At 45.1% G+C, this 20608-nt stretch overlaps 1 protein-coding gene across 1 annotated transcript in view; it reads right to left on the bottom strand.

Moving 5' to 3' along the window:
- The window catches only part of DMRTB1 (DMRT like family B with proline rich C-terminal 1), a 504969-nt gene that overhangs the window by 136395 nt on the left and 347966 nt on the right, over positions 1 to 20608 (bottom strand). The window contains exon 3 of the mRNA XM_085600154.1: positions 14488 to 14638. Within this exon, the coding sequence (XP_085456280.1) occupies positions 14488 to 14638 (151 nt within the window). The remainder of the gene's footprint in view (positions 1 to 14487; positions 14639 to 20608) is intronic.

Below are 20608 nucleotides of genomic sequence, written 5' to 3'. Positions count from 1 at the left end.
TCTCAGATCCTCCCTGCCATCAGGGTCCCAAAGAAAGGAAGCCGCTTTCCCTCTAAAACGAGGAGAGGGAATGGCAGGGGATTCAAGACAGGCCCCTCCGACCCGAGTGCGGCCAAAAGTAGTGATGGCAGAATCCCCAGTTGTGAGGGGCACAGTGGGATCGCCCAGCACAATGTGAACGGGACTGCCCAGCACAATTTGGACAACGTGCCTGCTCCAGTTAAAAACAAAAAGGGCCAACAACTCACCGGGACAGCTTCTGGACCACACGGTGAAGACAAGCCTATCTCTGGTGTCGCGCTGAGGCTCCTCAGGCCGGGTCTTCAGCATAGGCACCTTCGGCATCAGTCAGGCACAGTTCCTTCGAGAGGAGGGGCCCAGTTAAGGGAGGTGTCACATGCTCGACGTTGGTCTAAGCTAGTGCAGCTTCCCTGTATAAGGGTGCCCCACTTGGGGGAGGGTGAGGGGGGGAGGTTCCAAACAGCCAGCAAAAATGTCCCCCGTCAGGAAGATGGGGCCACTGGATGGCACTTTCCCCCTTCAAGTTCCATACTTTGCGTTCCCCTCACCGAAGGGGGCCACGTTTGCAGTTATACAAGCTGCTCCTCATGAAATCCAGGCATGTAGCAGCGCTCAGGGAAGGACCAAACAATAGGAGCACACACTGGTAACAGTAAAGTTAGAGCGTTTAACATGAACTAGTAGATAAAATATGAAGTGATCACTGCGCCCCATCTTGGGGCAAAGAGTAGAATCAAGAAATAACACTCCCCATGCACTGGGTTCCTTGGGAGGCACTCGGGGGTCTGAAGGGGCTGGCAAGTCAGCACAATGAAGCAAGTAAGCTTTCTGGCGATTCCTCCTGCCAACCCAGCAGGGCTGAGTGCACCCAAACTCAGGGAACAACTGGTAGCAGAGCAACATGAAGAAAAGGAATCCAGTGAGTCCTTTAGACCAACCAGCAAGTAGCAGGGCCACAACAGAAAAGCAGTCCAGATAAGCACTTTGTGCAGCGCAGCTATCCCTCTGACAAAAGTTCGGTCCCAGTTCCAAAACCGCTCTAAAAATGTGGGGTCAAGCCCCTGTACTTCTACTCAAAATGTCTTTGATCTAGGGGTCACTTCAAAAGAAGCCTTAACAGTGTACAACATTCCCTTTCAATACCAGCTCTGGCTACAGCTGTAATGTAGGGGGTAAATCAGCCCTTTGTGTGAGGGCAGGTGTAGGAAGCTGTCTCTCTATATAGTGTACCAAAAGGAAGTACACTGTGCAGAGAGTTCAATGGGTCCCCAATTGGTTTACAGAGGCAAAAGTAGATAATACTAACTATCTCTTCTGTGGTAGTGTGGGCGAGCAATTAGGATTATCAGAGGGTGGTGCTAAGCATTTGTTGTACTCACAGACGTAATAAATGAGACATGCACTCAAACAATAAATCGAAGACCAAATTAGAAAAATAACACTTCTTTTTAGATATGTTTTAAAACCAAGAACTTGGTTTCCAGGTTAAGTACTGTTCCTTCTTCTCTTGATCCGTCGAATTTGAGTTCTTGGGTTCAGCAGTGCCACCTAAATACTCAATTTAGGGGTGTTTAGGGGAGTGACAGGTAATTGCCAATGGGCTACCTGCCTTTAGGTTGTCTACACCCTCTTTATGCCCACTTCCTGGAGGAAGTAGGCATAAACCTGACCCTAGAATGCTAATTCCTTCCAAAACAAGATGGAAGAATTTGTAAAGTGGGGTCCATATCAGCTGGCCCGCCCTAGGGGTGGTCCTGGCTGAATGTGGACACATCTCCTAATTTTCCCACATGTCTTGCCGCCAAATGGGGTAAGGACAAGGAGGTTGGCATCTCCACTATCTGGAGAGGCCTTGGTCGCATAACAAAGGTAGCAGGGCCTTTGAAGCTTCCCACCCTTGAATGCACATCCTGCGTGAAGGAAGTGTGAACACCTCCGCCCAAAGCAGGCTTTGTTCCTGGCCCCCGAGAGCGAAGGCTCTCACCTCAGGAGGACAGAAACCTGTCTATGGAGGCTGGCTGGTCAAGACCGGTCAGTCAACACACTAGTAGTCGGTAGGGTTTCAGGGGGCACCTCTAAGGTGTTCTCTGGGTGCATTTATTATTAAATCCAGCACTGGCATCAGTGTGGGTTTATTAAGATGAGATGTATGGTACCAAACCCCTTAGATTACAGTGAAGCCACCATGTAGCTGGGAAACTTGTAATCAAGAGTGTCCAGCCCATGTACTCGTTATGGCTTCCATCTGCACTCGTCATATCTAAGGGAGATAGATACCATGGGAACGGAGCCACTCATGCAGATATGCCCACACATGGTTATAGTTTAGGCTGTAAGGCGTGCCATAGGGTTGACGTACCTATACCACATGTAGAGTTGGCAGGCATGGCACACAGGGATGTGTGCCATGTCAACACTTTGGTTTTCTCTGCACCAAGACACGCAGACTGCAATGGCAGTTTGCATGAGCTTGGTAAGAGGTCTCTGCCCAAGGTACCAGGGGTACCACTTACTAGGGACTTACAAGGTTCCCAAAGGGGTGCCAATTGCGGACCAATTGTACAGTTTAGGGAAATAACACTAGCACCGGGGACCTGGTTAGCAGGGACCCTGTACACATTCAGTCAACGTTGCACCAGATACCAGGCAAACAATTGAGAGTAACCATGTAAAAAGGGGCACTTTCCTACAGAAAGACCAAGCCTATACAAATGTAAGTGTGCCCCTCCTGCCTCTCTCCCAGCCCAGGAAGACTATCAGTGTGCAGATGAAAGCAGATACCGCTCTTCTCAAACCAACTCTTCCTGTGTGATGGCTGTCTGGAAAGAATGCACAAGGTGTAGCTGTCAACCAGGCCCAGGCGTAGATTGGAGTCAGGCTGTGAAACACAGTTATAAGCACAGAGACATTTCTAAAATATTAGTAAAAAAATCCACCTACACCAGTAAGTATAATTTTTCACTACCAATCCAAACATACCATACATGGCAATGCTACTCCTTTCAGATCAGGAATTACTACTTAAGCATATTTAAGGCAATTTCCAAAGCTAGCCTACGAAAGGGGTAGGACTCACAGTAGTGAGTAACAAAAAAGGTTGTTTGTCACTACCAGGACATGCCACACAACAAAGGCACATGTCCTACCTTTTACTTACTTAGCACCCTGACACCTGGGACCTACCATAGAGGTGACCTACAAGGATGTGGAATTCCTATAGCCTGATACCCGGGACATATTGTTTAGGGTCAAAGGCAACAGGTTTTCATGTGTATTTTGTCCTTGGGACAAGTAGGCCCAACCCCCTGCAGCACAAACCCTTTGGCTACCAGTTTGCAGTACCACATTATGGATCAGGGAAGTGCACTGTCTGTAGATAAGGTAATATTTTTGTCCATATGTCAATGCTGTTCAAACCTTTAGTTATGTTTCATTAATTGAAAGCCTTTATTATTAGGGTGAGCGTTCTAAGTAAATGACAGTGGTTCCAGTATAAAAATGCGTACACACGTTTTCAAAGTTTGCCAATATGAGGCTATGTATAATGCTCCCAGAATGCTCAGATTTGATGCAAATATTTGCAGAAGCTTGAAAGCAAGATTGATGATTCTTTGCTTTCAAAATAAAATGTTCATAAAATAATGAAAGCAGGAAAAAAGCATTTCGTAATTACACACTACTGGAAAAATTTCAGTTACTATTACTTTGCAGCATCATTTAGTAACATGTGTTGATGCATGCTAGTATTTCCCCAAAATATTCATAATGGAAAACAGTGTAACCAGTTTCAATAAGATGATGGGAAACAAAATAGCATTGGCAAAGCCAGTAGGTCTGAAATTGATGGTCAGCTTTTTTAATTTAGTCAATGTGTGACTTATTTTGGCATGGTTTTTGTAAAAACCTTATTGATGTGGGAGCTGCCGGGCCCTCACCATTATAACCAACATCGGCAAAAGGAAAAAAAAATGTGAGTCTCAAAATCAAAAAGCACACACTGCCACAGTAGTTACTGGCACTGAACAAAACTACTTTGTGTGCTGATATGCTCCTTGTGAAAGAACAGAATGCTGTCACTCAGTGTGAAGCCAGCCGATACGGAAAGAGAGACAGATTTTTATAAACACAAAAGGTCATGGTCAATGCCAGACCAAATTAGGGGCCCAATTATTAAAGAAAGTCTCCAAAGTGCACCCATGGTATATGTCCTTGCATTAAGTGCAGCTATAAGGCTTTCAAAATTCCCAAGAATTTACAGAAGTAGGAAAAGATATGGTACTCCTAGAAAATATTTGTAAACTGCATTTTAGCATGAGCAAATACACATGTGTAGATTTGCTCATGCGGAAATCTGAGGGCCCGATTCACAGAACTAACTTACGACAAAATCCTAAACTTACTACCATTTTGGTATTCTCAGAAGGCACTTACTCATTTCTGTATTCACAGAAGTTAGGACTCCTAACTTTAGGACTCCTAAATGCCTTCTGCGAATACCGAAAGTCTTAAAGTTAGGATTTTTCTCAGTTTAGGAGTAGTAAAGTTCGGAGTCCCAATGAAAAGCGGAAATGCATGTTGTTATGCTTAATTTGTAAAGTGTGTCCATTCTAATGGTTTAATCAGAGCTTTATGGACAATTTAATTGGTGATCGCACACCTTCAGGTTATTATTTAGTAGTCTATTCAGCTGAAATTTCTAGTGCACATCTACTCTTCACTGTTTTCCTGCATTCTGCTAGATAGCATTTTACAATCCTTCTAGTGTAATTGTTTGAGTAAGTAATTAGTGAGTTTCCTGTTACCTTCTCGCTAGCATACTGCAACAATCAGTGTTACCACCGTCTCCCTTTTTATCAACACCAGGAAATACCCCCTGTAGAGTGGGAATTGTGGTTAGAAGGATTTGAAGCTTATTTAGAGGCAATTGAAGCGGAGGTTTTCACCTCAAAGAAAAAACTGGCTTTATTGCACCACTCGTTGGGCACGGAAGGGAGGAAAGTTTTAGAACACTTCCCTGTGGCTGTTGTAATGGGTGAGGGTGATGCAATATATTGATATGCTTTAGCTATTAAAATGATGGATGCTACGTTCAAGAAAAAGTGCAACATCATTATGGAAAGGCACAAATTTATTATGAGGGAGCAACTTCCTGGGGAACCGGTGGATGCTATCACGCGGGTTCTAAAAGATTTAGCTGCGACTTGTGACTACAAAATCTCTGAGGATCAGTTAGTGGAAAAAACTATTAGCAAAGCGATCCAGGAGAAGCTCTTGACAACTGAGATTTGACTTTGGATAAGGCACTGTAGATAGCCAAGAGTGTGGAAACTACCGCTATGCACATGTATCAGATGGCATTGGAAATGCGGGCACATGCAGTTGTTGCAGACAGTGTTGTAGGGAAAGGTGAAAAGAAGGTTGAAAGACAAAGACCTTTAGAGTGTTCTAGATGTGGCAGTAAGAGTCATTTGGGTAATGCCTCTTCCTGCCCATCAGTCGACAGGTATTGTGCTAAGTGCAAAAGGAAAGGTCATTTTGCAAGGGTGTGTAAATCAAAGCCAATGCATGTTAAACCCAAACCAAAAAAGGTCCTGTCCCTTGAGTTCATATCAGAAGGGAATTCTGATTCACACGATGATTCACACGATGGGAAAGGAAATCTGGTTTTGGGCTTTACACACTACACCGAGCGTTGTTACCGATGTGTCTCCTTTTGTCCTATTGAGAGGCAGGATAGCTGATCCTCAACTGGTTAGGTCTTGGATGTATAAGTTGAATGTGTCTGAGGGGAAACACAAACATATGATGGACAATTGTGAAAAGGCCCAAGGAGCGAATGTTGGTAAAGATCCGACTAAAGGAAGATGTCAAACCACATTCAAAGCAGGAGATTGGTTTAGGTGAGGCTAACAGGAATACTTGCTAAAAGGCACTCAAAATGTTCCAAGCCCATGCAAATTGTAGTGGTCAAGAACAAAGTAGTCCAATTAAGTGATAGTAAATGGTGGAATAAAGAAAGATTAGCCAAACAGAGTGTGCAGTAAAGGTCATCTATGATCCTAGGAAGTCTTCATCTGCGCAGAATGATTCTGGTCCGAGTTGTTCAAAAAGGTAGAGAAGACCACCGGCATGGTTGAAAGATTAAGTGGATGGCAAATCTTAAGCTGGGACCAACCATTTGGGATCAAACCTTTTGACCTGGATTTTACATTGGTGTTGGGCAATTTAGAGACGGTAACTGCATGGCTTTTCCTGCAGTACATTTTCTATTATTATTGAGATGTATCTCTTTGTTATATATTTATTATATAGTATGTAAATATGTTTTTTGTATGAGTGAAAGATGAGTTGGGTTCTGCTCTCAAAACCTGGGGCATGCGACTCTCAGAACCTGGGTCATCAACTCCGTGACTACTGTTTCCAGGGTGGAATGTGGAATGAGGAGGGTTGAGGACAGTTGGCGGTTCTGCCTGCTCTGTCCGGTCCGGTCCTGTTGTCTCGTCCTACAATAAAGCCACCTTTCTTACCTGGATTTCGTGGTGTCTAGATCCTTTCACTATCTCCAAGTTAGAAAAGAAGATACCAAAATTGACAGTATTTTACATGATAATTCCTCTATTTAAGGATAAAGATATATTGACCGAATTCACCAATTACTACCAAATCCTTTATACACCGGAAAATGATCCTTTATAAATGGATATTATTCTCTACCTCTCTCCCATACGTAAACAATTTGATTTAACAACTGATTTCTTATCTCTTGATAACGATCTCTTTCCAGGACAACGACACTGCTATCAATTCTAATATAAAAGGCAAAGCTCCTGCACCTTATGGTTTTCCTATCAAATTCTACCTTCATTTCTCTAAACAATTAATTCCTAAATGGCACCACCTATTTACTTTCATTGCTTCTTCTAAATAAAACTACATGTACTTTCCAGGAAGCTTTAATATGCCTTATTCTAAAAGATAATAAAGATCCAAAATTATGTAAAAAATGTTGACCTATTTCCCTTGCTAATTCAGATTATAAAACATTTGCTAAGATCCTTGCCTTACATCTGGTACCTCTTCTCCCAAACTTAATTGGCAGAGAACAGTCTGGTTTCAATAAAGCTGAAAACAAAGTCACTCGAACAACAGCTCACCTCCACCCTCAGCAGCACTCCACCTCAAACGACGCCAGACGCCAACACCGTGGCAAGCAACCGCCACTGCTGGATCACTAATTGCGCCAACACACTTGCCCCCCTCAAGAAAGCTACAGGACGACACAACAAGAAAGCAAGCTGGTTCACCCCTGCACTGCAAGAATCCGAGCGATCCTGCCGACGACTCGAAAAGACATGGAGGAACAGCAAAGCCCCAGAAGCACGCACCGCCTACAGAACAGCCACCACAGCACACCACCAACTCATCAAATCCACAAAGAAGGACTTCCTCCAAGACAGAATCCTCACCAATGCCCACAACTCCAAAGAACTCTTCTCCATCATCCAGGAATTTGCCAAACACGGCAGTGAAACATGAGATGTCCCTCCCTCCCAAGACTCTGCAACAGACTAAACACCTTTTTTCACCTCAAGATTAAGATGCTCTACGCCAACTTCAACAACCAAGACCTCTGCATAGCTTCAGCCCCCACCCTCAGCAACGCCACCCAACAGGCCCTACTCACTTGGACGTCGCTCACCACAGATGAAGCCTTAAAGACCATGAAGAGCACCCACTCCGGAGCACCCTCAGACCCCCTGCCCCCATCGACATTTTCCACAGAGCTGCCACGGCCATCGCACCCGAGCTACGCCAGACGATCAACTGCTCCCTCGAGACCGCCACATTCCCCGATGGCTGGAAACACACCGAAGTCAACTCCCTCCTGAAGAAACCCTCCACAGACCCGACGAACCTCAAGAACTTCAGGCCCATCTCACTGCTTGCTTTCACTGCCAAGGTCATCGAAAAGGTCGTCAATACCCAGCTAGCAAAATTAATAGAATCCAACAACGTCCTGGACATCTCCCAATCCGGATTCCGAGCAACCACAGCACCAAGACCACCCTAATCGCAGCCACCGACAACATCCGTGCCCTCCTCGACCAGGGCCAAACAACAGACCTCACCCTCCTGGACCTCTCAGCTGCCTTCAACACCGTCTCCCACCACACACTAACAACTAGACTCCACGACACCGGTATCCGAGAAAAGGCCATTGACTGGACTCACTCACTTCTCACAGGCAGAACTCAGCGAGTTAGACTCCAGTCGTACCTCTCAGAACCAAGAGACCAGATGTGGAGTACCACAGGGATCCTTCCTCAGCCCCACCCTCTTCAGCATCTACATGGCCCCCCTCGCAACCATCGCCAGAGGCCACGGGCTCAGCGTCGTCTCCTATGCCAACAGCACCCAACTCATCCTCTCCCACACCAAGGAACCCAACATCACCAGGCACAACTTTCAAGAAGGGATGAAAGCTGTTGCCACCTGGAAGAAGAAGAGCTGCCTGAAACTCAACTTCGAGAAACCAAAGTCCTCATCCTGGGCTTCACCCCCTCAGCATGGGACGACACCTTGTGGCCCCCCGCCCTCGAAACCCCCTCCCGCTGCCCCGACAGACCATGCATGAAACCTCAGCATTATACAGGACTCATCACTCACTTTGAACTGCATGATCAATGCTGTATCCTCGGCCTGCTTCAAAACCGTCCGCATACTCCAAAAAACATTCAGATGGATACCCTCCAAATCCAGAAAAACAGTCTCTTTCACCCTTGTCACTAGCAGACTGGACTACAGCAACGCCAGAATCAACAAAAAAATCCTTTGCAAGCTCCAGACCGTCCAGAACGTCGCAGCCAGACTGATCCTAAAGATCCCCCGTCACAACCACATCGCCCAACACCTCCACTATCTCCACTGGCTCCCCATTGAAAGAAGAATAACCTTCAAGCGCCTCACGCATGCATACAAGGCCCTCACCAACATCAGACCAGCATACCTAAACAACAACCTCTCCTTCCAGGCACCCAGAGAAACCTCCAATCAGCCGAACTCTCTCTGGCCACCATCCCACGCATCTACAAGACCAGAACGGGTGGAAAGTCCTTCTACTACCTCGCACCCAAGGCCTGGAACGACCTACCCTCCACCTCCGGCAAAGCCCTACACTGCCCCAGTTCAGGAAGGACCTCAAGACCTGGCTCTTCAGATGACCCCAGCACTCTAAAGAAAAGCTCCCCTACCCAGCGCCTTGAGACCCTCACGGGTGAGTAGATGCGCTTTACAAACCCAAGTGATTGATTGATTTATTAAAGGTAGACATCTTTCCAATAATACTCTTCTTTGACGTTTTGTCCATATCTAAAACATATATGCATTCATTAGCAGCTATTTTCTCAGACGCTGAGAAAGCCTTTGATCGAATGCATTGGAGTTATCGATTTTCTACTCTTTTATTGTTTGGCTTTGGACAAAAATTAATTAATCTTTTATACTATTCCTCTAGAGCTTCCATATTTGTTAACAGACTCATTTCTTCTTCTTTCTCTTTATATAGAGAAGTGTGGCAGTGCTGGCCCTTATCACTTCTTCTTTTAATTCTTGCACTTGAGCCCTTCTTAACAAAAATACAACAGAATAACACCATACATGATTTCAAGTATGGCGATAAACATATCAAATTTTCAGTTTTGCGCTGATGATATTTTTTTTACATATGACCTCTCCTATATTTTCCTTGCAGCCATTTTTAGACACTGTTCCACTTTTACTTCCCTTTCTGGTTATAAACTTAACTTTGACAATTGTGAGATTCTTCCACTTAATAAATGGTGCTTTTAACACGATTTCTCATCTTCAGGATTTCTTTGAAATTCTGTATAAATTAAATAATTGGGTCTCTGGTTTGCCAACTCCTTAAAAGATACGATATCACTTAATTCGACTACTCTACTCTCTACTTTATCTACCCGTACTTCCCATTGGAATACATTATTTCAAATCCATAATTTCTTCCATGGTGGGGAAGGTTAGATAAAGCATTTGCACATAACACATAGTAATATAGTGAAACACTCCAAAAGGACACCTCACCAGTTTTAGAAAAATATCCAATATTTATCTGTGCAAAAAACCAAAACAATAAGAATATAACATACAGTTATTAAAACATGAATAATGCAAAAATAGACTTTGAAGACAGTTACTTGAAGTCGATAGCTCTGTCCTGACTACCTTGGCGTGGTGAACAAACAAATCCAACAGTTCTGGCTAGCCGCGGCATCGCAGGGCAGCTACGATGTCGGGAAGACCCGCACAAAAGTACCTTCTGAAATGCAGGGAGTCGAGGATCTTGCGGTGAACTCTGAAGGGTGGGAGTCGGTCCCGTAGGTCGGTGCAGGAGTCTTCGGGCCCTTAAAGTCACACACGTTGCAGGCCGAACTTCATGAGGTAGAAGTCAGGAGCAGCGGTGTTGGTAGGCGTCGGGAATGCGGTGTGAAGTGGTGCGGTGCCCTCAGGTCGTGGTGCAGGCAGCAGCTTGGTGATGGGCATCCAGCAGCAGTGTGTGCAGGTCACGGTGCAGCCAGTGGCGTCATTGTTGCTGGGGTGCTGTCGTCAATAGACCCAGGGCTGCGGTGGAAGACGGGGCAATGCGGTGTGCGGGACCCACAGGTCGCGGAGCAAGCAGCAGTGTCAGTTGACGATCTGGAGTCTAAGGCGCTGATGTTGGTGGCCCAAGACCTCAGTGTGGGACGGGGTGGTGTGTGGTGTAACTTACGAGCGGTTCCCCCAAACCACGCTGCAGGCTGCGCCGTTGTGGTCAGCTTGGAGCAGCGGTGTCTGTGAGACCAGGCCTGCGAAGTGGAACGCTGCTCTGTGTTCTCCACGTGCACTGTCCCCAGGTCACGGTGAAGGCAGCAGAGTCGGTCATAGTGTCGCGTCGTCGTCGGGGATACCAGGGTGACGGTGTGAAGAGAGGCGGTGCGGAGCCCACAGGTCACGATGCAAACATCGGCTCGGTGGCGGCGTCAGAAGCCGTCATCAGAAAGACCAGGGTCGTGGTGTGAAGTGCGGCGGTGCCCTCTGAGGTGCCTTCAGGTCACAGAGCCGGGTTGCTTTTTCCTCTGTGGCAACTGAGACACCCAGTTCCGGAAGCTGGTACCCAGAAGATCTTGAAGTCTTTGCTGTTCCTGACACTTCTTGAACAGGGGGGAAGCTCTACCTCAAGCCCTTGGAGATACTCAGAAAGAAGGTGCAGAACGTTCAGTCCAGTCTTTTCTCTGCCCAAGACAGAAGCGGCTACTGTAGGTCAACACAGCAAAGCACACAGCAAAGTAGCAGTCTCTCCTCACAGCTTCTCCAGCTCTTATTCTTGGCAGGTTCCTTGATCCAAAAGAGTTCTAAAGTCCTAGGGTCTGAGTCCCAATATTTATACCAAATTTCTCTTTGATGTTCTGTGGTGTTGGCACAAACAAAGTTCTCCTGGCACACATAATCCAGTTCTGTCCTGCTCAGGCCAGGTTCACTATATCAGGTGGAAACAGCATTGTGGAAGGCAGACACAGTCCATTCAGGTGCATGTGGCAACTCCTCTTACCTCAGATGCAGGACAGACCTATCAGCCAGGCTATGAGTCACCCAAGAAAGACAGCACACACCTCAACCCCCTTTGTGTCCATATCTAGTGTGAATACGCAAACGAACCCCTGTCAGTCAAAAACCCAGACAGCGAATTCACAAACTGGCAGAGGCACATAGATGGTAAGAGAAGAAAATACCCACCTTCTAAAAGAGGCATTAAATCATCTCTACTAAAAGATGAATTTTTAAATCCTGAGTTCAGGCATACCAAACTCCATCTTGCTATCAGCCTCCCCTGACGAGCTACATTTGCAAAAGTGTTACAAAGCAGCTCCCACGTTGATCAGCTCCCATGTTAATCTATGGGAGGAATAGACTTTCAACAATGAAAACTAAATGCCAAGTATTTCACCATCAGGTCATGTAACAAACACCTGTACATATCCTACCTTTCCCTCACACTGCACCCTGCCCACAGGGGTACCTTGGACCTACCTTAGGGGTGTCTTATATGTGAGAAAAGGGAAGGTTAGGGCTTGGCAAGTGGGTGCACTTGTCAGGTCGGCAGGGCAGTATAAACTGTGTGCAGACACTGCAGTGGCAGGTTTGAGAACCCTTTGAACTTCTGCTTGTCTGGGTGGCACAATCAGTGCTGCAGGCCCACTAGCAGCATTTGATTTACCGGCCTTGGGCACATACAGTACAATGTACTAGGGACTTAGTAGTAAATCAAATAAGCCAATCATGGAAACACCAATCCATAAGCACACTTTCCACTAGGGTCACTTGCACTTTAGTACTGATCAGCAGTCGTAAAGTGTGCAGACACACTAAACCAGTAAAAACAATGTACTGCATACCATCAAAACCAGGAGGTCAGAAAGCAAAAAGACAGGGGGAAACACGACAAAAGATGTCAGGTCTAACACTGATTCTTCAGAAGGATGGGAGAAAAGGAGTTTCTGGTTTCTGAGGGTGAATGATGACGTCCAGCTTTTGTGGTACAGATAAGGGATCACTTCTGAAAACTGCTTTTGGATAAGCCAGTAAATAATCGGGCAGAGGCCTTGGTACTTATTCTGCATCAGGAAGTAACGGCTAGTTCCATTGGCTTCTTTCTTGTGTGGCATCACTGGTTCTATTGCACCCTTGTTAAGAAGCCCCATGATCTATGACATATCTGTATTCCTGTGATCCCTTACAGCTGCCGGGGAGACGGGGTACTCTTTGTGAATTCCAGTGCACAGCAAGGAACTCTTAAGTCAATCACCCACTCACCTTGCCTGAAATGACTGAGTCCCACATAAAAGCCTTGAAATAAATGCCCCCTGCTCTGGGACAAATGACGTAGACACCACAGAGAAGAGCAGGAAAGGATTGTTGATAAGAATTAAGAGGGGAAAACATCTACTTTTCCATAAACCTGCCTTTTGGTTCCCAAAGGAGGCACGGGTGCCTCATTCTTAGGGTACTATTTGCTTCACTTTGTTGGTGCCTGCCTTAATTAATCAAAGTGCCTTAATCCTAGCCAAATAGTTTTTCACCACTGTAGGACATATCTAATATACTGACCTGCACCTTTGTGCAAAAATGTCAACACTTCAGCCAGGCCTGGCGGGAAGGACCTGCCAGTGGCACTTGTGATGTAATCCTGTGTCTCTGGATGGGGGTTTCAAGCTGGCTGAAGAACTCTGGGGAGTGTGCTTGCCGAGGGAGCAAGTACAAGACTTGTGGCGAGTATCGATGCATACTTTATTTTCTGTTGTCAAGCAAGCTTTTTTAATAGGAAACCATTTTGTCCCTCCCCAGAGCTTACTTATCACTGTACAGAATATCAAAGATGCCAAAAGGAGGAGTCACCTAATGTGCTAAATGTGGGTTAGTGAGGGCAACGGATGTCCATGTGTTCATGGAATGTCCAGAATTCAAGATGTTTTTGGAAGAAGTGGGTAAGAACATTCCAAGCACTGTGGGGGTGGATATTAAGGTAAGCCTCTCTATGATTATTTTTGGGTAGCAGAGGGGTAGGAAGTGCTGAGAGGGTATACAAGAAAGCTACTCCTCTATCTCACTGTGCTGACAAGAAGGGAAATCTGTTGGAAATAAGAGGGTGATATTCCTCCCCTCTACTCAGAGTGTCTTAATGCACTTCTTTATATATCAAAAATGGATACGGCTGGGGGAATGTCTAAGGGCAAGAGGTTTTGGCAGCCATTGAGGAAGTGTATGGGGACAAGAGGGTTAATAGGGTGGTAATGCAAAGACCATATATCATGTTCTATGATTACACCTTTACAGTTTTCCTTGCTGCGTATAACATGACTCCAGAAAGTCGGTTATTATGCAAGAGACCCAGCCTCCTTGGTCAAATGTCTTTCCCACGTAATCCAAAGGCACAAATGGGAAATGGTTGGGAAACGCATTTGAGTCTGAGGTGAATGAGGACAAAAAACAACTATTTCAAAACATACTGTAAACAAAATTTAACCCATCATTTGAAATTGAAAACAAATTTGCTGAAAATAATTATTTAAAACATACAGCATTAATCCTGAAAGACCCCTGCACTAGAACAAAGTGACTTGATGGCGCCAGTGAGGCACTTGCTAACTTGCTCAGGAGAGCTCTTAGAACTCTGTGGGCTCTGGTGCTATAACTGAGCCACTTTGACAACAAGGGTCAATAAAACCACAGCACTGAAAACTCTTTACTGGAAAGCACTATAAAAAACACACATATACAACAATTTTAAATACTTGCCAGCTCTTTCAAGAAAGCTTCCAAACTGTGATTTTCACAGCTATGCAGGATCCCGTAAACCTTTGTAAACCCACTCTCAGTGCATTTATCAGACCATGGAAATAATTGGACACTTACCAGTTTCTTCTTTTGAGGTTTCAGGCAGCACACTGACATTCAGTGGAAGAGGTGGTGGAATATAATGAATTCCTGGAAGGAATCCTGGTGACAAGAATTGAGGAAGTGGAGGGTAGTAACCCTGTCGGCAATCTCCACAAGACTCTTGCATCTACACAAATACAATACAATATTAAACTAATAATAAAATCAACACTTTAATGTGCCGGAAAATACGTAAAACACTATAAATATAAGCAGTTATTTGCTAAATGCAATAAAAGTCCAAGACTTTTAGTTTAGCTTCTTCTGTAATGCAGTAATCTCTTTACTGAGCTAGAAATGAGTCAAAATCCAGACACTTGAAGATAACTTGGCAACATTTTGTACCTCTGATGAAGTTACCCTTGTAAGAGAACTTGAAAAGCATATACAGCAAAATATTGCACAGTAGTTAATTTTGATAAGCAACCAGAATTTTCCTTACATCTCTGGGAGAGTCAGAGTGTAAACTTCTTTACTTTGTGAAGAAACAAAATCCAAAATTCCAACAACATGTTATCATGGCAGCAAGTAAAACAAATGAGAGCACAAGGATGATTTCTGAATAGGACAATGTCTTTATGAATGAATGAGTTTATAAGAGCACAGCAGCTACTTCAGCATGAACTATACAGGTGCTGGGAAGGAAAAGGTCTACTTATCAATCGGAAAGAAAATAAAGGCAGCAATGGAAGCAATGCAAATCCCACATCAGAAACAAAGATTTATAAGATGTTAGTAATTATCAGTCTTCCGTTTTTTTCCGAATATGTAGAGACGATGTTCAAAGCAGATGGTAAGCTACAAAGTATTCCACACCTTGGAGTTCACAACCGCTACTCAACAACCTTCTATTCTGGTGTTTTTAAATTTAGGAATCTTAAACAAAAATGCATATTTTGATCTTAAAAGCATGCAATGGTTGATACCAAGCAAATAACAATAACATGTAAGTACCCTGACCTAGGTTGTGAACTGTCGTGTGACACAGACACAAAGCTTTAAAAATAGCATATTTTCATAACCAGCAGCCAGTGAAGCTGGTACAAATGCTATGAAATAGCCAAACATCTCCTTAGCCCTATAATCGTATGGGTGCATTTTGAAGCAGCTGCAATCTTTGTAAAAGATATGAAGGTAAACCCACCAACAAAGAGTTGCAGTAATCAATTCTAGACAAAATGAAAGTTAGCATCAGATCTTTTCTCCATTTTGGTAGTAGAAAAGAAAGTAATTTTCTAATGATATCCAAAAGCCGGAAACAGGTATTGCAGATAGATCTAATATGTCCTGCAAAGATCAGATTGGCATCAATAGTAACTCCCAAATGTATTGGCTGATGAGAAGGGGAAGGCAATGTTCCTAACTCTGTGGCAACCAGTCACTTGTCCAAGCGGCAGTGGACCCAAACACGATGACTTCAGTTTTGTCACTATTTAGGGGATAAGAATTAGAGTTCATACAGCTGGAAAATTCCTTTAGACAATACCTGAGATTTCAAGTTAGGCTGCCTCATCCGACTTTCTATTTAACCTTACAATCAGATTGGTATTGTCAGCATATGTATGGAATGAAATGTCAAGGGAGGCAACGAAATAGGCAAGTGGGGGTCACATAAAGATTGAAAAGAGCAGGACTCTATCCGGAGCCTTGAGGTACCCCAGTGAAAATCACCTTAGGTATGCATCTATAGTTAAATAGGGCATCATTTTGAGTCCGATCTTTAAGAAGGAGGAAAACTATTCATCGACTTTACTGAAGGCCCCAGCTAAGGTTAGCTGTTGCAGTAAGGTGTAGTAAGGTGGAATGCGAGATCGGCATCAAAGGCCGCTGACAGATCCAACAAAATTCAGGGCTGCCACTCGACCTTTGTTAAACGTAACAAAGGCCCTTACAGAAACTCGATTGGAAAGTATGGATGAGGATTACAAAAAATTGGGTCAGTTGTTTCTTGACTAGGGTTTTGGTTAACTTAACAAAGAATGGGGAAGAGAAATAGGCAGATAATTAGACATTTCATACAGATCTAATGATGGTTTCTTCAGTAATGGCGAGACAAAAGCCTATTTCAATGTTCTGGGTACAGTTCCAAATGTTAGTGAAACGTTACACAAAACAGTCAGGGGAAATAAGATGAACTTAGCCTCTTATTTTAGCTGCTGAACTGAGCAGCAGTCAAGTTATGGGAAGGACGTTATAGAGCTCATGTAGTTGGAGACCTGCACTGCTAGCGCTAGTTCACAAGTGGACCAGTAGGAAATTTTGGTGGCATTTAACCAAGGTAGCATATTGTTACTTACTTGAGGACATTTTTGATTAGATTGGCAATTTCCAACAGCTTATCACTCAGCTCTTGGGATGGATTAACGGTATTGATGTCGATCGAGGTACAGGATTTTTAAAGCAGAAATACCTCTCTAGTAGAATTTCTTTTAATAGTACTTTTGCGGGCCTTACTTTTTAAAAAACATTTTTCTAGTAAAAGGATAGTTATGATTTATATGCAAATTTGTCTGATCAAAAATTGCAGTTTTTTCTCCACTTCATTCCCAATGTTTTATAGTTATATTTCATGTTTTTTACATCCTTATTACACCGTGGCAGTGGGTGTGCTAACTTTAGATTTATATTGTCTGAGCGGAATGATCTTACCAAGAGAAGATAGCTTAATGTGTGATCACTGTTAGATTTGGACATATCATTTCTAAAGTTGACACCCCTTCTTCTGGATTCAAATTATCCCATGGTCTAGTCCAAAGTACTGACTTTGCTGTGCTATGATCTGCACTATTAGTAAAGTGAGCATTAAAATGAAGAAGCAAAGATCTGTCCAAGGAAGCTGGCTAGTGTTTACAAAAGTAATAAAGAGAGAGGAGCTCAAGAATAAGTCCAGCATATGGCTGGCCTCATGGCTCGGGCCTATGGGAAGATTCTCTAAGTTCATGGCACGTCTAAAATTTGTGAAGTTGTGGGCCTCTCTCAGTGCTTAATTTGTAAAAATGTAAGTGCCAGGGCCCTCGTCACGAGACCACAGATTGTACCCCCCCATTGCCCCTTCCAGGGCTGCCAATGACAGCACCAACACAACTATTAATCATCCTACTCCTACAAGTGTGACAATTCAGACTAATCCAGGCCCTTAACCTCTTCAGTGCCCATGACGAGATAGTCTCGTCATGGAGCACGGTCGCGCTGTGCCCATGACGAGACTATCTCGTCACGAACCCCACCCACTAATAAAACGCCCGGCACAGGAGGGGGAAAGGGCGTGGCACAGAAGGGGTTAAAGGTATAGGAATGGCTTGGGCTGCAGGTATTAGTCATTTTTAATGCATATTTAATTATAAACAACTGCTGTTGTGCTCATCTCTAAATTAAACAGACAACGCCACCACTTGCAGTCTGTCATAGGTGCCGTTGTAGACAATTAAGTGCCGGTGCTGAACACCAGAAACCACGGGCTCAAATTAAGCACTGGCCTCTCTATGAAACCTCTCTCTAAGAAACCTGTCATTCAGGAGGATCAACTTTTTGGTGTTTAACCCCTTCTGTGCTCATGACGAGCTGGACTCGTCATGGCACACAGTAGCCGTGTGCTCATGACGAGTCCAGCTCGTCACGACACCCACCCACGGGGGAAGCGCTGGTGCTCCCCCCGTGGGAGGTCGATCTGGGTTTTGTTACTGGGGAAGGCAGGTGAAGACCTTCCCCTGCCTCCCCCCGCCCCCCCCTTCGCGTCATTAATGACGTCAGCGCGCGAGGCACGCTGACATCATTGAGGTTTCCCTTTGCTCACTGACGCGCAGGAAGCCATATGGAAAACCAAGAGGTAAGTTTTGAGGCTGGGGAGTGGGGTTGGTGGGGCGGGGGGGGTTTGTATTTTCTCAAAAGAGACCCAAAAGCTATGGCAACGAAACTTCCTGTCTCTGCATCTTGGTGCGATAAGCTCTCGGATTTTTTTATCTCCAAAATTCAGACTATCCAGGCGACTTTTACCTCTAATGAGAGACCTTCGGTGGGCTGCTCCGCCCCGTTGGCTTCATTTTCGTTGTTCTCGCCGGTGACTCCGCTTGATTCCCTCAAAATACTTCAGTCCTTAAAGTCTGGGTCTCCGTCTGACCCTTGTCCGGCCAGGCTCTTGGCCTCTATGGCCGAGACAGTCAATTCGGAGGTGAATACTTTTGTCAATTTGTCCTTTACTGAGGCCTTGGTTCCTCAGGAATGGAAACAAGCTAAAGTCATTCCGCTCCTAAAAAAACCTACTCTTGATGCCGGCAATCCTGCCAACTATAGACCAATCTCTCTTCTGCCTTGTCTGGCCAAAATATGTGAAAAGGTAGCAAACAAACAACTGTCTGCTTTTGTTGAGAATGAGAGTCTTCTCCATCCGGCTCAATCGGGCTTCAGAGCTTCTTATAGTACTGAGTCTGCCTTAGTCGAGATGTCGGAGGCGATCCGCCATTGTTTGGATGCTGGGGGGAATGCTGCCCTTATCCTTTTAGATCTGTCGGCGGCATTTGACACCGTCCCCCACGCTTTGCTTCTATCTCGGCTAGCTGCTATTGGTATTTCTGGTTTGGCCTGGAAGTGGCTGGAATCTTTTCTTACCCTCCGGTCACAACAGGTTTGGCTTCCTCCTTTTGCTTCTTCCCCCCAGCCTGTTTCCACAGGAGTTCCCCAAGGCTCTTCGTTAAGCCCCCTGCTTTTTAATATTTACATCACGCCTCTAGTTCAATTGGCAGAGGAAGGTGGGGCCAAAGTGGTGGCATACGCGGACGACACTCAGCTCCTGTTTACGTGGGATAGAACTGACTTCTCTACCCATAGAGTACAGAGCTGTCTTGCTGCCGTCTTTCATTGGCTCTCTGCCGCCCAACTGAAGTGCAATGAGGAAAAGACGGAAATTTTACTCTTTGGCACTTTTCCACCTCACTTTAGGGACTCTCTCTGGCCCTCAGCTTCCCCCCCCCCTCCTGTACGGGTTTACCTGTCAAAAACTTGGGGATCTGGTTCGACGAGCAGCTGTCTTTTATTACTCAAATAAAAAAGCTCACTGGCTGCTGCTTCGGTATTCTTAGATCCTTAAAAAGATTTTTACCTTTGTTACCTAGATCAGCTAAGGAGACTGTGGTTCGGGCGCTTATTCTCTCCCGCCTCGACTATGCCAATGGTCTCTATGTCGGTCTGCCCGACTACCTGCTAAGGAAACTGCAGGTGATTCAGAATGCCGCAGCCCGGCTGGTGGTGAACCTTCCCAGCAGAGCCTCTATTTCTTCCTCACTTCGCATACTGCACTGGCTCCCTGTCAGGAAACGCCTTGAATTTAAAGCATTGGTTCTTGCGCATCGGGCTCTCCACGATGGAGGCCCTTCCTATCTCAAAAAGCGCTTCTCCTTTTACCAACCACCTAGGGTTCTGAGATCTTCTCAGCTGCTGGCCTCTATCCCCACGTTCCGCCTTCAACGCATGGGGGGCAGATCGCTTACGTTCAATGCCTCTAGGCTGTGGAATGCATTGCCTTTAGCTTTGCGTGCTATTCAGGATGATCGCCTGTTCAGGAAACACCTTAAGACCCATCTCTTCTAACCTGTGTTCTGTCTACTGTTCTCTTAGCTCGCGCCGGGACACTCTTATGAGTAGCTGAGCGCGTTATAAAACTCAGTAACATAACATAACATAACATAACATCAAGGGAAAGGAAAGGGTTTTCCTTTCCCTCGATGCCTCTTTTGTGCATTCCTGCTGCACAATCGTGCAGCAGGAATGCCCACTAGACACCAAGGATTTTATTTCTTTAAATTCCCATGACTGTATTGTTTGGGGGGAGCGGCCCCTTAGGCAAGGGTCGCTCCCCCTTTTGGGTCAATGTATTCTTACTTTGTCTGCCCCCCTGGGCGGGGCAGATTTTCTTGATTATTAAAAAAAATGCACACTGGACCACCAGGGAGTGTTTAGTGGGGAGTGGCCCCTTGGGCAAGGGTCACTCCCCTTTGGGGGCTTATGATTTTGGCAGTCTGCCCCCATGGGGGCGGCAGATTTTGCCATTTTTAGGTTGAGCATTCGAGACCTCTTGTATATACTTTAGAATATACTTATATGT

Source organism: Triturus cristatus, chromosome 4_2 (assembly GCF_964204655.1).
Source record: "Triturus cristatus chromosome 4_2, aTriCri1.1, whole genome shotgun sequence".
Taxonomy (NCBI): Eukaryota; Metazoa; Chordata; class Amphibia; order Caudata; family Salamandridae; genus Triturus; species Triturus cristatus.
Note: the sequence above shows the minus strand (reverse complement) of the source record. Positions and strands in the feature narration are given on the sequence as shown.